Source organism: Xenopus tropicalis, chromosome 10, assembly GCF_000004195.4.
Source record: "Xenopus tropicalis strain Nigerian chromosome 10, UCB_Xtro_10.0, whole genome shotgun sequence".
Taxonomy (NCBI): domain Eukaryota; kingdom Metazoa; phylum Chordata; class Amphibia; order Anura; family Pipidae; genus Xenopus; species Xenopus tropicalis.
Window position 1 is genome coordinate 23,128,290 of NC_030686.2, and position 12,817 is coordinate 23,141,106.

The window sequence follows — 12,817 nt, forward strand, 5'->3', positions numbered from 1 at the left end:
CTTGGTCATCAATTACAAGAAACGTTTGACCTCTGTGCTTGCAAACAAGGGTTTTTCCACTAAGTATTAAGTCTTTTTTTGTTAGAGGGTTCAAAAACTTATTTCACTCAATGAAATGCAAATCAGTTGCTATCTTTTATTTAAAGTTATTTTTTCGATTTTCCTTTTGATGTGCTATCTGCCACTGTTAAAATAAACCTACCATTGAAATGATACTGTTCTGAGACTTTTCATTCCTTTGTCATTGGACAAACTTACAAAATCAGTGAGGGGTCAAATAATTATTTCCTCCACTGTAACTTTTTCCTGCTATTTTTTTCTCTATACGCTTTCTTTCTAGTTTAGCTACAGTTTCCGTCTGCCACTTGTATTTTAATCTACCCTTTTCATTGCTACTCGTCATCACCTCCTCTTTTGTTTACTTAAACCCTTTACTACAGTGCTGTCCAACTGGCGGCCCGCGACCCCCCTCTGTGTGGCCCCCCACCTGTCTGGCTGCTTTGATGGCTTACTCTATTGTAAGCTTTAAATGGTATCAGTACTGTGATTAACTGCCCCCTGCATGGTTATCACCTCAGATTCAGGCTGTAATCAGGCTGTATTGTTTAAATACAGTATGTAATCCCCTGTACTGTTCACACCTTTTAATCTCTGTATTGTTCACCCCCTGCAATGTTCACACCTCAGGCTCAGGCTGTAATCACCCCCATTGTTCCCCTGTTCACACCTCAGGAGCAGTAGAAACCCACAAATAATCCCTGCATACTACAAAAAGAACATATACTGAGGTGGTACTGCAATTAAAAAGTTTTTTAATATATAGTTCTTGTGCATACTGTAGGAGCAGTACCAGCATTGTGTCACTGTAGGCTGCCCGTGTGTGCCATACACACAGGCAGCATAGGGCAAGCAGAGTATGGCACACACAGGCAGGGTAGGGAAGGTAGAGTATGGCACACACAGGCAGAGTAGGGCAGGCAGAGTATGGCACACACAGGCAAAGTTTGGCACAAACCAGCTAAGAATGGCACACACAGTGAAAGTATGGCACACGCAGGCAGGGTAGGGAAGGCAGAGTATGGCACACACAGGCAGGGTAGGGAAGGCAGAGTATGACACACACAAAGGCAGGGTAGAGCAGGCAGAGTATGGCACACAGGCAGGGTAGGGCACGCAGAGTATGGCACACAGGCAGGGTAGGGCAGGCAGAGTATGGCAGGTTTTTGCTGTACTACAACCATTAATATGGGTATGATCATGTGATAACATGGGTGTGGTTTCAAGTGGGTGTGGTTTCAAAAAGGGGAGTGGTCAAAACTGGCTTCCATTATTGGCCCTCCACCACGTAGGTCGGAAAAATTCCGGCCCTCGGTACAACAGAAGTTGGACAGCACTGCTTTACTATATGATCTGCAATTTTTTCCAATTATCTCATTATCCTGTCTCCCATTCAGCAACATTGTGTATCTACCATCATGCTCACCACCTTTGTTTCTGCATTTCATTTTGGTGTCCTTTTAATCCACTAAGAATATTTCCTACCACTCAGTCTGCTCTCTATTTAGTTTTTCAGATTTATACATACCTTTACTACTTGCTCCTCGTTTTATTCTGAACAGTTGTTCCATGGGGTGATGACCCCACATGGGTGAAGCAGGGAACAGGGGCCCAGCACAGAGAGGCAAGAGGGTAATCTCCCTACCTTGGCTGACCCAGGAATTGTGATGCCCGCTGGTGCCCTGTAAATGAACCCGAGTGGCCTACAGTTTTACAGTGGGGGCAACAGAAAAAAAGAGCATATAAAAGCCTACAGGGAAAATTCCATACCAACTGTACAGAGACAGAATAAGTAGTAGAGTAGAAATCAGTAAAATAATGTTTGAAAATCCACCTATTATTGTACAGCTAATAATGACCCTGTTGAAAATATTTCATATTTTTAACAAATAATTCCCCTTTAGGACCTTTGCGCACTTCTGTGCTGGGATTGTGCATCTCTGAAAGGTTTGTTCCCGCAAGGCATCTGTAGATAGAGCATGTGACTAGAAAACCAGGAAACCAGGCTGCCTGTTTAGACGAGTATAGCAGGGACAGACGGGTGAGGTGAACAGCCTGAATTGCAAGCTGTGCCTAATGTCTATGGATGTCTTGTTAATAGTTACAAAGTGTAATGTTTTGCTGACTGTTGGTAACCACATTACTCCTGCACAGAGACCCTAGGGAACTTTATTGTTTGTTTGTGTGCACTCGTTTATTTTACCACTTAGTCTGCATTTATGTAGTTGCACTCAATTGAGAAAGAAAGTGGGTATACTTGCATTGTAAAAAGCGCCCCCATGTTTTATCTGTCTTGTCCATAATTATTGTGTTGGCTTGCACTTTAATAAGAGGGAAGCACACAGTTTTATTATCTCTTTGTTTGTACTAGTTTGCAAAGAGATATATATAATGCAGAGCATCTGTGCTTGCATATGTATACTTTGAAATATGTGGCTGAAAGTTATTTAACCCTTTAAAACATTATTTACTTGTTCATCTGACCAAATAGGAAACTAATGCTACTTTAAGGCACTAATAAAAAAAAAATGAATGAACAAGAAACCTTCTTCATTTCTGCATACGTCAGAAAAGTATGCAGGATTCTATTATTATTAAAGACTTTAGAATAGGCCCTGGCATTTCAAGTAGCCCCAAAAAGCCCCACCACCAGCCCAGTAAATAGTGACTCGCTATGGAACTTTCCAGTAGCCCCTTTGGCATTTGCTAGAACCCACAGATTGCCCAGTCCGGGTCTGGTTTTTATAGGCCCACATTCACATTGCTGGATTTAATAATTAACATAAATTAAGCATGAACGTTTCATTTTGTTTTAAAATAAAGAAATATATATTTTGTGCTTATTTAGCAACATTGGGTGGTGATTTGGTTTTTCAGCCAGCTGCAGGTAGAACAATGATAACAGAAATTTGACTGGCTACCATAGGTTACTGTCCAGTCTAAGCAAGGGAAAATGTGGATGTCCTCTCAAAGACATTTTTTTTTTTTTAAAGCAATGTCATTCTAGGAAATGTCTTCAAAATAATTTAATAGATTATATTAGCTAGTGTATGTTATTGAAAGCAGGTTATTTTCATTACAGTTCCTTACTCTCCTTTCCCTGATTACTACATTAGTTAATATTTACATAATAGGTAAGGTTGAAAAAATACACGCATCCATCAAATGTAACCTATTTGACTAAGCAAAACCTGTCTAACTGCTGGTTGATTTTATTTATATTTAATTTTGAAATTTCAAATCGTATTAGCCATATTCTTTATTTCCCAGGGTGCCACAACCATGTGACCTGTGCTCTGATACACTTCAGTCACACTTTACTGCTGAGCTGCAAGTTGGAGTGATATCACCCCCCTCCCAGCAGCTGATCAGCAGAACAATGGGAAGGTTAGCAATATAGCAGCTCCCAGTAGACATCAGAATAGCACTCAATAGTAAGAAATCCAAGTCCGGCTTGTGACTCCTCCAGTTACATGGGAGTAAGAAAAACATTAGGTTGCCTGAATGCAAGGCATTGTGTGAACTGAAGTCTTGGCTGCAAAAAAGTTGAAGTGACTCTAACCTGTCTTTTCTCAACTTGACTCACCATGCTGCTATCATTAATATACATGTGCCTAACCCTCCCATCTCTCATGTCACAATAGTTGGCAGGGTGAGTGACAGTCTATGAATGGTAGTGCCAGATAAGCTGGCAAAACACACCCAAAAAAGCTCGGTGGGGGGTCAGTCCTGTGGACAATTTAGCCCACCACACACCAAAAAGTTAAATAACCAAGTCAAACACACAGTTTTGGACTGGCCTGGCAGCAATAGAGAGTTGATTTCTGTAGTTGCTTTTGTAGTCTGGCAAACTGAGAAAGGACTAGCAAAGTGCATACAGAATATTCTTTCAATTGCAATTTATACAAAGAAAAGAAACCAGTTGTAACCCAATCATATTTGACTGCACAGTGTGAACATACCCTAATGAATCATATAGTGAACAACTGAGCAGACTGGTACCAATTTGCTTTATGACACTGACAAAGATGAAATTCTGTGTAAATAAAATCCAAGCATTAAGACTAAACTACACAGGAGTCACTGTTACATTATAGAAGCTCTACCCTATCTGACACACAGTGACTACATTCAAAGCTCCAAGGTACGAGAGTCAGGATATTACTTTTATTTTAAGACTACTGTAAATAGTGTGTCAGGCTCTCGTTTTACCTTTTAATAAGGCAGGGTTAGATTTTTGTTTCTGTTTTTTGTAAAGAAAAAAAACTAGTGACTACAGCTATTGACGAGCCTTAGTTTATGAGTATAAACTAATAAGCATAAATAATAAATACAATAAGCAATAAAGACATTTAGATATATTAACACCAGGGGTCAGTTAAGTTTTTTTATTTAATGACAAAATTGTTATGATGGGGAGAGGAAAAAATGGCAGTGAGCAGTAATCAGTTTGGCTATATCAGGGATAGGTTATATCAGACATATTTGATTGCTTTTGATGATGAGGTTAGTAAGAAGTTGGGACAGTGGTTGTAGAAGATGTGTTGCTCTGTTGGTCAGTTGTTTGCACATGGATCGAAAACTGGCTACAGGATCGGGTACAGAGGGTCGTTATCAGTGGTACATTCTCTACTTGTAGTGGGGTTTCACAGGATTCTGTATTGGGTCCGCTTTTATTTTACTTATTCGTAAAGTTAAAGGGAAGGGTATTGTAAGTAATGTATCATTATTGCAGATGACACAAAACTATTCAGCTAGATTAATTCCATTCAGGATGTGGCATCCTTGAAGTAGGATTGGCAAGTGACAAATCTAATTTCAGTGTTAATACATGTTTGGTTATGTACCTGGGATGTAAAAGTATGCTTATACCCCTGCACTAGGCAAATCCATATATAAAAAAGACATTGGAGTCCTTGTAGATAATAAGCTTGGCTGTTGCAAGCCTTAATGGGATATTATTGAATTATAGAGATTTCTTAGAAGGGTATCTAAGCTAAGTCACAGTTTTGAAGAAAGACTGGCCAATTGGGGCTGTTTATGCTGGAGACGTAATTGTAAGATATATAATTATGTATAACCACCATTAGAAAGACCAGCACATTCTAATGGTATGTCAGTATTTTTACCGTGCACCTGGGTTACTTTTTTGAAGTAGAGTGCCACCTGAGTAAGAGACTATGTATAAATATATAAAGGGACCATATAATAATATTTCTAATGCTTTGTTTACCAGTAGGTCAAACAGACACGAGGGCATCCATTCTGATTAGAAGAAAGGAGATTCCATCTAAATATTTAGAAGAGTTTTTTTAACAGAGCTGTTAAGTAGAATTCTCTCCCTGATTCTGTATTACTGGCAGATACGTTAGTTAGCTACAAGAAGGGGTTAGAAGGCTTTTTAGGGAGTCGAAAAGTACAGGGTTACTGGAAATAGCTATTAGTACAAGTTGAAAATTAATGTTTTGTTACACTGCCTTTTTAACTAATCAAAAGCCTTTATACATGCTCTGTAGGATCCCTTATTTATTTTCTTTAAAATGCAGCAGCCTAGGCCTATCTCCTGTTTGTCTCATGCAGTTTATCTATACAGATGTCTCCCAAATCCCCCAGTGCTGTAAATGAGTTTGATTTACCATGATCCTGTCTCTTTATTTTATTATATTCTATTGCAACACAGCAGTGTCCAAATTAAGCAGAACTACAATCTATACATGTTGACCTGCCTGTTGCACCACCTAAAACTGTTGACAGAAAATGTGATTCTTAACTTCCATAGACCTTCATTAGTATTTTTTAGTGCTTAAAAATTATTTGTAATTGTTGTTGAACTCAGTATCTGTTTGGTTAATATTCTATGCACTGCTTCTTCTGACTCCTGTATCAGGATAACATTCAGGGTTTGTCGTAAATTGCTGTTTTAGCTAACCTGAGGTTGCTACAGCACGGGTAACTGTTATGGCATTTAGCAAAAGAAACATCACATCACATGAAAGGGCTATGAGGAAAGACATGCAGTGTAAACCCTTCTTAAATAAATGCCTCATGCTACACACATGGCACTGTCTTAAAAACAAAAATGAAACACCTATTTTGACGAAGCCAGAATAGGTAAAACTATCTGTCTACTCCAGCTACCAAGTTGCAATACTTTACTAAAATTATTGTTTTTAATAAAAATTTGTGAAATTTTTGAAAAATTGCTTCAAAGCTTCCAGTCTATAGCATCTTAACTCCTACAGGTCACGAGGTAACCATAAAACATCCTAAATATAAATGCCAGGAGTTCCTTAAATAGTTTGATGCCCAATGTGTCGAGGATTACCTAAGTATATGGAATGTAGGGGCCCCTAAGTGAAATTACCCCCATATGATCTGTCATTTCTGTAATTTTAGCTCCTGCAAGTTCAACATACTCATATTCATATATATCAGCTACAGAAAAGTATACTCACCCCAGAAAGCCAAGTATATTTGGAAAATACACATTCTCCTGAATCCAAACTGGGTACATATATCTTTCTGCTCTTATATACCAAGCCACAAATCTTTCCTAGATTTGGTGATTTTTATTAAATTTCAAAAAACACCCCCCGGAACTTCCATTTTAAAGCATCTTATCTCCTACAGGTCATTAGGAAACCAAATTAAATGCCCTAAATATGAACACCAGAGGCCTGCTAAACAGTTTGATGCCCACTGTACATAGGTTTATCAAAGTACATGGAACCCAAAATATATTTAGTGCATAATAATTTCATGGTTACATTTACAGTGGCTTGCAAAAGTATTCGGCCCCCTTGAACTTTTCCACATTTTGTCACATTACAGCCACAAACATGAATCAATTTTATTGGAATTCCATGTGAAAGACCAATATAAAGTGGTGTACACGTGAGAAGTGGAATGAAAATCATACATGATTCCAAAAATTTTTTACAAATAAATAACTGCAAAGTGGGGTGTGCATAATTATTCAGCCCCCTTTGGTCTGAGTGCAGTCAGTTGCCCATAGACATTACCTGATGAGTGCTAATGACTAAATAGAGTGCACCTGTGTGTAATCTAATGTCAGTACAAATACAGCTGCTCTGTGATGGACTCAGAGGTTGTCTAAGAGAATATTGGGAGCAACAACACCATGAAGTCCAAAGAACACACCAGACAGGTCAGGGATAAAGTTATTGAGAAATTTAAAGCAGGCTTAGGCTACAAAAAGATTTCCAAAGCCTTGAACATCCCACGGAGCACTGTTCAAGCGATCATTCAGAAATGGAAGGAGTATGGCACAACTGTAAACCTACCAAGACAAGGCCGTCCACCTAAACTCACAGGCCGAACAAGGAGAGCGCTGATCAGAAATGCAGCCAAGAGGCCCATGGTGACTCTGGGGGAGCTGCAGAGATCTACAGCTCAGGTGGGGGAATCTGTCCATAGGACAACTATTAGTCGTGCACTGCACAAAGTTGGCCTTTATGGAAGAGCGGCAAGAAGAAAGCCATTGTTAACAGAAAACCATAAGAAGTCCTGTTTGCAGTTTGCCACAAGCCATGTGGGGGACACAGCAAACATGTGGAAGAAGGTGCTCTGGTCAGATGAGACCAAAATGGAATTTTTTGGCCAAAATGCAAAACGCTATGTGTGGCGGAAAACTAACACTGCACATCACTCTGAACACACCATCCCCACTGTCAAATATGGTGGTGGCAGCATCATGCTCTGGGGGTGCTTCTCTTCAGCAGGGACAGGGAAGCTGGTCAGAGTTAATGGGAAGATGGATGGAGCCAAATACAGGGCAATCTTGGAAGAAAACCTCTTGGAGTCTGCAAAAGACTTGAGACTGGGGCGGAGGTTCACCTTCCAGCAGGACAACGACCCTAAACATAAAGCCAAGGCAACAATGGAATGGTTTAAAACAAAACATATCCATGTGTTAGAATGGCCCAGTCAAAGTCCAGATCTAACTCCAATCGAGAATCTGTGGCAAGATCTGAAAACTGCTGTTCACAAACGCTGTCCATCTAATCTGACTGAGCTGGAGCTGTTTTGCAAAGAAGAATGGGCAAGGATTTCAGTCTCTAGATGTGCAAAGCTGGTAGAGACATACCCTAAAAGACTGGCAGCTGTAATTGCAGCAAAAGGTGGTTCTACAAAGTACTGACTCAGGGGGCTGAATAATTACGCACACCCCACTTTGCAGTTATTTATTTGTAAAAAATGTTTGGAATCATATATGATTTTTGTTCCACTTCTCACGTGTACACCACTTTGTATTGGTCTTTCACGTGGAATTCCAATAAAATTGATTCATGTTTGTGGCTGTAATGTGACAAAATGTGGAAAAGTTCAAGGGGGCCGAAAACTTTTGCAAGCCACTGTACCTAAATTATAAACACATGGCCAGTTTTATGTGTGGTAAAAGCTGCATAAAAATGGGGTGACCAATAAAAATAATATATTTTTGGAAAGTACACATTCAGACAAATGCAAATGGGTAAAAATCAGATCAGGAACAATAATGCAGAGGTAAAAATGCAATAAAGCCACAAAAATTGTGCAAATCAATGAAATAACAAGTCATACATAATTATTGGTCAAAATACCTGCTCAATAGTCATGCTGCCAAAAAAAACAAAAGAAAAAAGGTAATGTTTATGCATACATCTAAAACTTGTGTATAGATCTAAAAGTGTGTTTATGAGTGTATACAAGTGTGCAAAAAAACTATGATAAAATGTGTGCTGTATGTGTGTGTAAATGCCACTTACCGGTTCTGAAGCAGGAGAGATACAGGGGGAAGTAAGTGGGCAGTGCTAGGGGTAAGAAGAAGCAGCAGATGCGGTCGCATCTGCTGCTTTGAGGTCAGTCCTTCAACAATCGCATTGCAGGACCAACATGACAACCTCCCTGGGTACCCCAGGGGGCTGTCATCACTCCTGACTGCCTCTTTTGCAAGCATCGTACATGCTTGGTAGATAGAGTATTTTTCTGCCAGCAAGTGCAGTGTATGTGCTTGGCATTTAAAGGGTTATGGCCCTGTCCCAGCAATTCTTAAATCAAGGATCATTAACACCTATATGTGAGAAAAGCACTAAGTAGTAGTAACCCATAGCAGCCAATAAGATGTTCTTTTAAACAGGTCACCTTTACCACCAGTTTTTGTACTTTGTCCACTGTAAGTAAATTAGTGACTATTTTGTGCTTGCAGGGATAGTTAATTTCATGATACATATGGTGTCCCAAACTTTCAGCATACGGAGTGTCCTTTGTATAAGCTTTAGATCATTCCAGAACAAGGATTAGGCTGTCATGTATTAGGAAAGGAATGAATCTTTACATTTCAGTCTTCTATAATCATGAAAATGATTACAGTGAATCACTGTACACAGGAAAAAGTATATGGCAACATGTCCCTTGACTTTCCTGTTTTGGGTATTTTGTATTTGGGATATGCAAGTTTCACGTTTTATATTTATTTATGAAAATATGAGGCAGCTAATGTGTATCTCATTTTTTTGTAGAGGCGTATTCCACCTGGCTCAAGATGTCTATGCAGGGCTCCATGGGCAGAAGGAGTTCTGCAGATTCAGTATGCAGTCTGTTGATGCTCATTTTGATTTCTGCTGTATGTCCTGTAGCCCCATCACAAGAAACAGGGCCTAGCCCTTTGCAGTGTAGCGTGTCCCCCAACAGGCGATTCGACTGTGTTCCAGAAAAGTGTGTAAGTAAGGAGGAGTGTGAGGCGCGTGGCTGCTGCTACTCTCCAGCAGGAGATAAAGGGAACATTGGACAGCCTTGGTGCTTTTTTCCTCCAAGCTATCCGAGTTACAAGATGTTTAATTTAACCCAGACAGATAGAGGATACAATGCCACCCTCAAGCGCTCAGTGGGGACATTCATGCCTCATGATATAATGACATTACAGCTGGAAGTTTTGTTTGAGACAGAGAGTAGACTTCACTTTACCGTAAGTATTGCACAGGGTTTATTTTACTAATGAAAATTATGATCAGCTGGTTTAATCGTATGTTCTGGAAGAACAGCCCGCCAAGGTAAAAGAATTATAGTAAAACATAAAACATTTCTTTCCCTCACATCCCTTTTCAGCACTTACTTAGTGAGTTGTCATCCTCCTGGTAGGAAAAACCCCGCCCCCCAGCTAATTACTCCACCCCTCCCTCTCCTATAAGACCCCCTTCCCCTCTAGTCCTCTGTTTTTTTCCTACCCAAAGGAATTACACCATGTAAGTTTCATGGCAGCCTGTCAGACGACTGTGCCCCCAGATGCTGTGTAAGACCAGGGCACTATTTAGATGATTGTGTAGTGCGCTCAGTAGGAAGTCCTTATCTGCTTGCCGCATGTCCATGGAAACAATGTGGGCGCATAATTATGACGTCATAACTCGGCACCAGTGGAACACATGCAGATGGCGCTTGGAACACGGACGCAGCATCATTTCTGGAAAGTTGTTTTTTTAACCCCGCAGATGTATCAGCGCATTGCCGCTCCCGGGCGTACTCTCGCTGGTGGTCCGTGCAGGTAGCGCCCTTGTTTTTTGTTGTTGCAGTGATGGCTGACATTGCCTTAGAGACAGTGGGGAAAGGGAAGAGCAAAAGAGTGGGGAAAGAGAAGGCAAGAAATAAGGAAAACTTATCTGAAGAACGATATTAAGAAGCCAGCATTTATATCTTGCTTTGGCTGTGAAATTTACTCCCTAAGAAGGGGAAAAGTTATGCAGTGCCTGTAAAGGGAAGCTGAAAAATCCTGTAAATCCCCCAGAAGGAGCTGAAGATCTATCTTCTGATACATCTTTTGGGGAAGGCACCACAAAATTTAAATATGAGTCTGAAGATTTTTTCCCTTTTGATGACATAGGGGCCCTAGCTGATGGGGTACGATGAGGTTAGAGGAATCTTCAGAGCCCCCGAAAAAAAAGTTATTTTCTAACATAAGCAAACTTAAAGCCATGTTTCCTGTGGATGAGGCAATTAAGAACAAGATTAAAAGCCAGTGGTCTGTATTGGATAGGAAATGGGCTCCACAGAAGTAAATTTAATTCACTTTTTCACTTTGATGTCAAAACTGTCAAAAGGACAACTCTACTGTTGGAAGACAGTACTGGTCTCAAGAACCCGATTGATAGAAAGGCAGGAGCGGCCATAGGAAAAACTTATCTTGTGGCCCCTGCAAGGCTTAAGCCAGCCAGCGGCTGCTTTGGTAGACATGTCCCTTGAAGTTTGGATCATGCAGCTCGAGAAAGCTTTAAAAAATGGAGTTTCAAGAGAAAATCTTTTTGCCGGATCTGCCCATGACCTCTGCCTCTGATTTTTTGACAGAAGCTGCTTTAGCCTCAGTTGATATCCTAGACAAGACTACAGCTTTTGCCACCTCAGCTAGAAGGGCTTACCTCAAGATCATATAAACAACCTTCCTTTTGGGGTTTCAGAACTTCCTACAAATACAGACGACTGGAAGAGTGGCAGAGCATGAAAAGATAGAGTTTATGGCAAATCTAGAGGAAGGCCTTCAAGGGGAAGAGGCCACCAAAGCTTCAGTCAGAAACCTATCTCAGCATGCCGCCTTACCAGTTGGAGGAAGATTAAGGTGATTTGTTCAGAAATGGGAAAAGATCACCTCAGACAAGTGGGTAATACAATTAATAAACCTAAGTTATTCAATAGAGTTCAATTTGCTTCCTCCGACGAGATTTATAGAGAATAGTTTACCAAAAGAAGACTCTGCAAAACATTCTATGGAATTAGCAGTTCAATAATTCAAGGATATGAAAGTACTATTTCCTGTACCTCAAGAAGAAAGGTTCATAGGGGTTTATTCCCCCCTCTTCCTTGTTCCAAAACCAGCCTGCTAATTCCTATGCTGGCGAGGGTAATTAAGAAAATTGCTCTTTGTTCAACAGAAGAGAAGTAATTTAAAATGTAGATCTGCAAAATGCTTACCTTCACATTCCCATAAGAAAATGTAACCAAAAATTCTTAGAGATACTGTCACCAGAAATTAAATTTCTTTTTAACATCATATATAACATTATCAGGGTCGGACTGGGCCGCCGGGATACCGGGAAAAATCCCGGCGGGCCCTGTCGGCCCAGACCCGACCCTACCTGCGCTCTCCCTGCCCGACCGCTCCTGCCCCGACGTGTTACATTTACGCACTCGGGGGAGGACGTCGGGTAGGGGGCCCCTGCAGGGGGTGGGCGGGGCAGCGCGGGCACCTGCATGGCCCCGGTGGGCCCTTCACCCCCCAGTCTGACCCTGAACATTATCTTTGCATGCTATTTATAATTGTGCCTTCAAGTATTTGCCCAATGCTTGTACATTACTGATCTGATCCCCTATATTCCTCTATGAGGGGGCGGCCATATTTGTGCAACAGAAGGCCGTTCGCATTAGAAGTTATAACTGACAGGCTGAGAAGGGACAGTCAGGTTGGCAAAACAGTTAGGTTTAGGGACTTCAAGTAACAATTACTTACAAAAGCAGCCCTATCAGCAAAAAATGATCAACATGACGGTGACATCAGTAGTAGGAAAACTTCTGGAAGGGAATAAGGGATAGGGTACTTGAATACATTGCAGTTCACAATACTATTAGTGTGTGCCAGCATGGTTTTATGCATAACAGATCTTGCCAGACTAATTTAATCGCCTTTTATGAGGAGGTGAGTAGGAACCTCGATGCTGGAATGGCAGTTGATGTCATCTACTTGGACTTTGCTAAAGCGTTTGATACAGTACCTTAG

General features: G+C 40.7%; 1 protein-coding gene across 2 annotated transcripts in view; it reads left to right on the forward strand.

Annotated features, from left to right (window-relative positions):
* The first annotated feature begins 2,019 nt into the window (after positions 1-2,019).
* Positions 2,020-12,817, forward strand: part of gaa (glucosidase, alpha; acid) — a 76,765-nt gene continuing 65,967 nt past the window's right edge. For both annotated transcript variants that reach the window (XM_031894381.1, XM_002932515.5), the window contains exons 1-2: positions 2,020-2,098; positions 9,579-10,024. In XM_031894381.1, the coding sequence (XP_031750241.1) occupies positions 9,602-10,024 (423 nt within the window). In that variant the 5' untranslated portion in view covers positions 2,020-2,098; positions 9,579-9,601. The remainder of the gene's footprint in view (positions 2,099-9,578; positions 10,025-12,817) is intronic.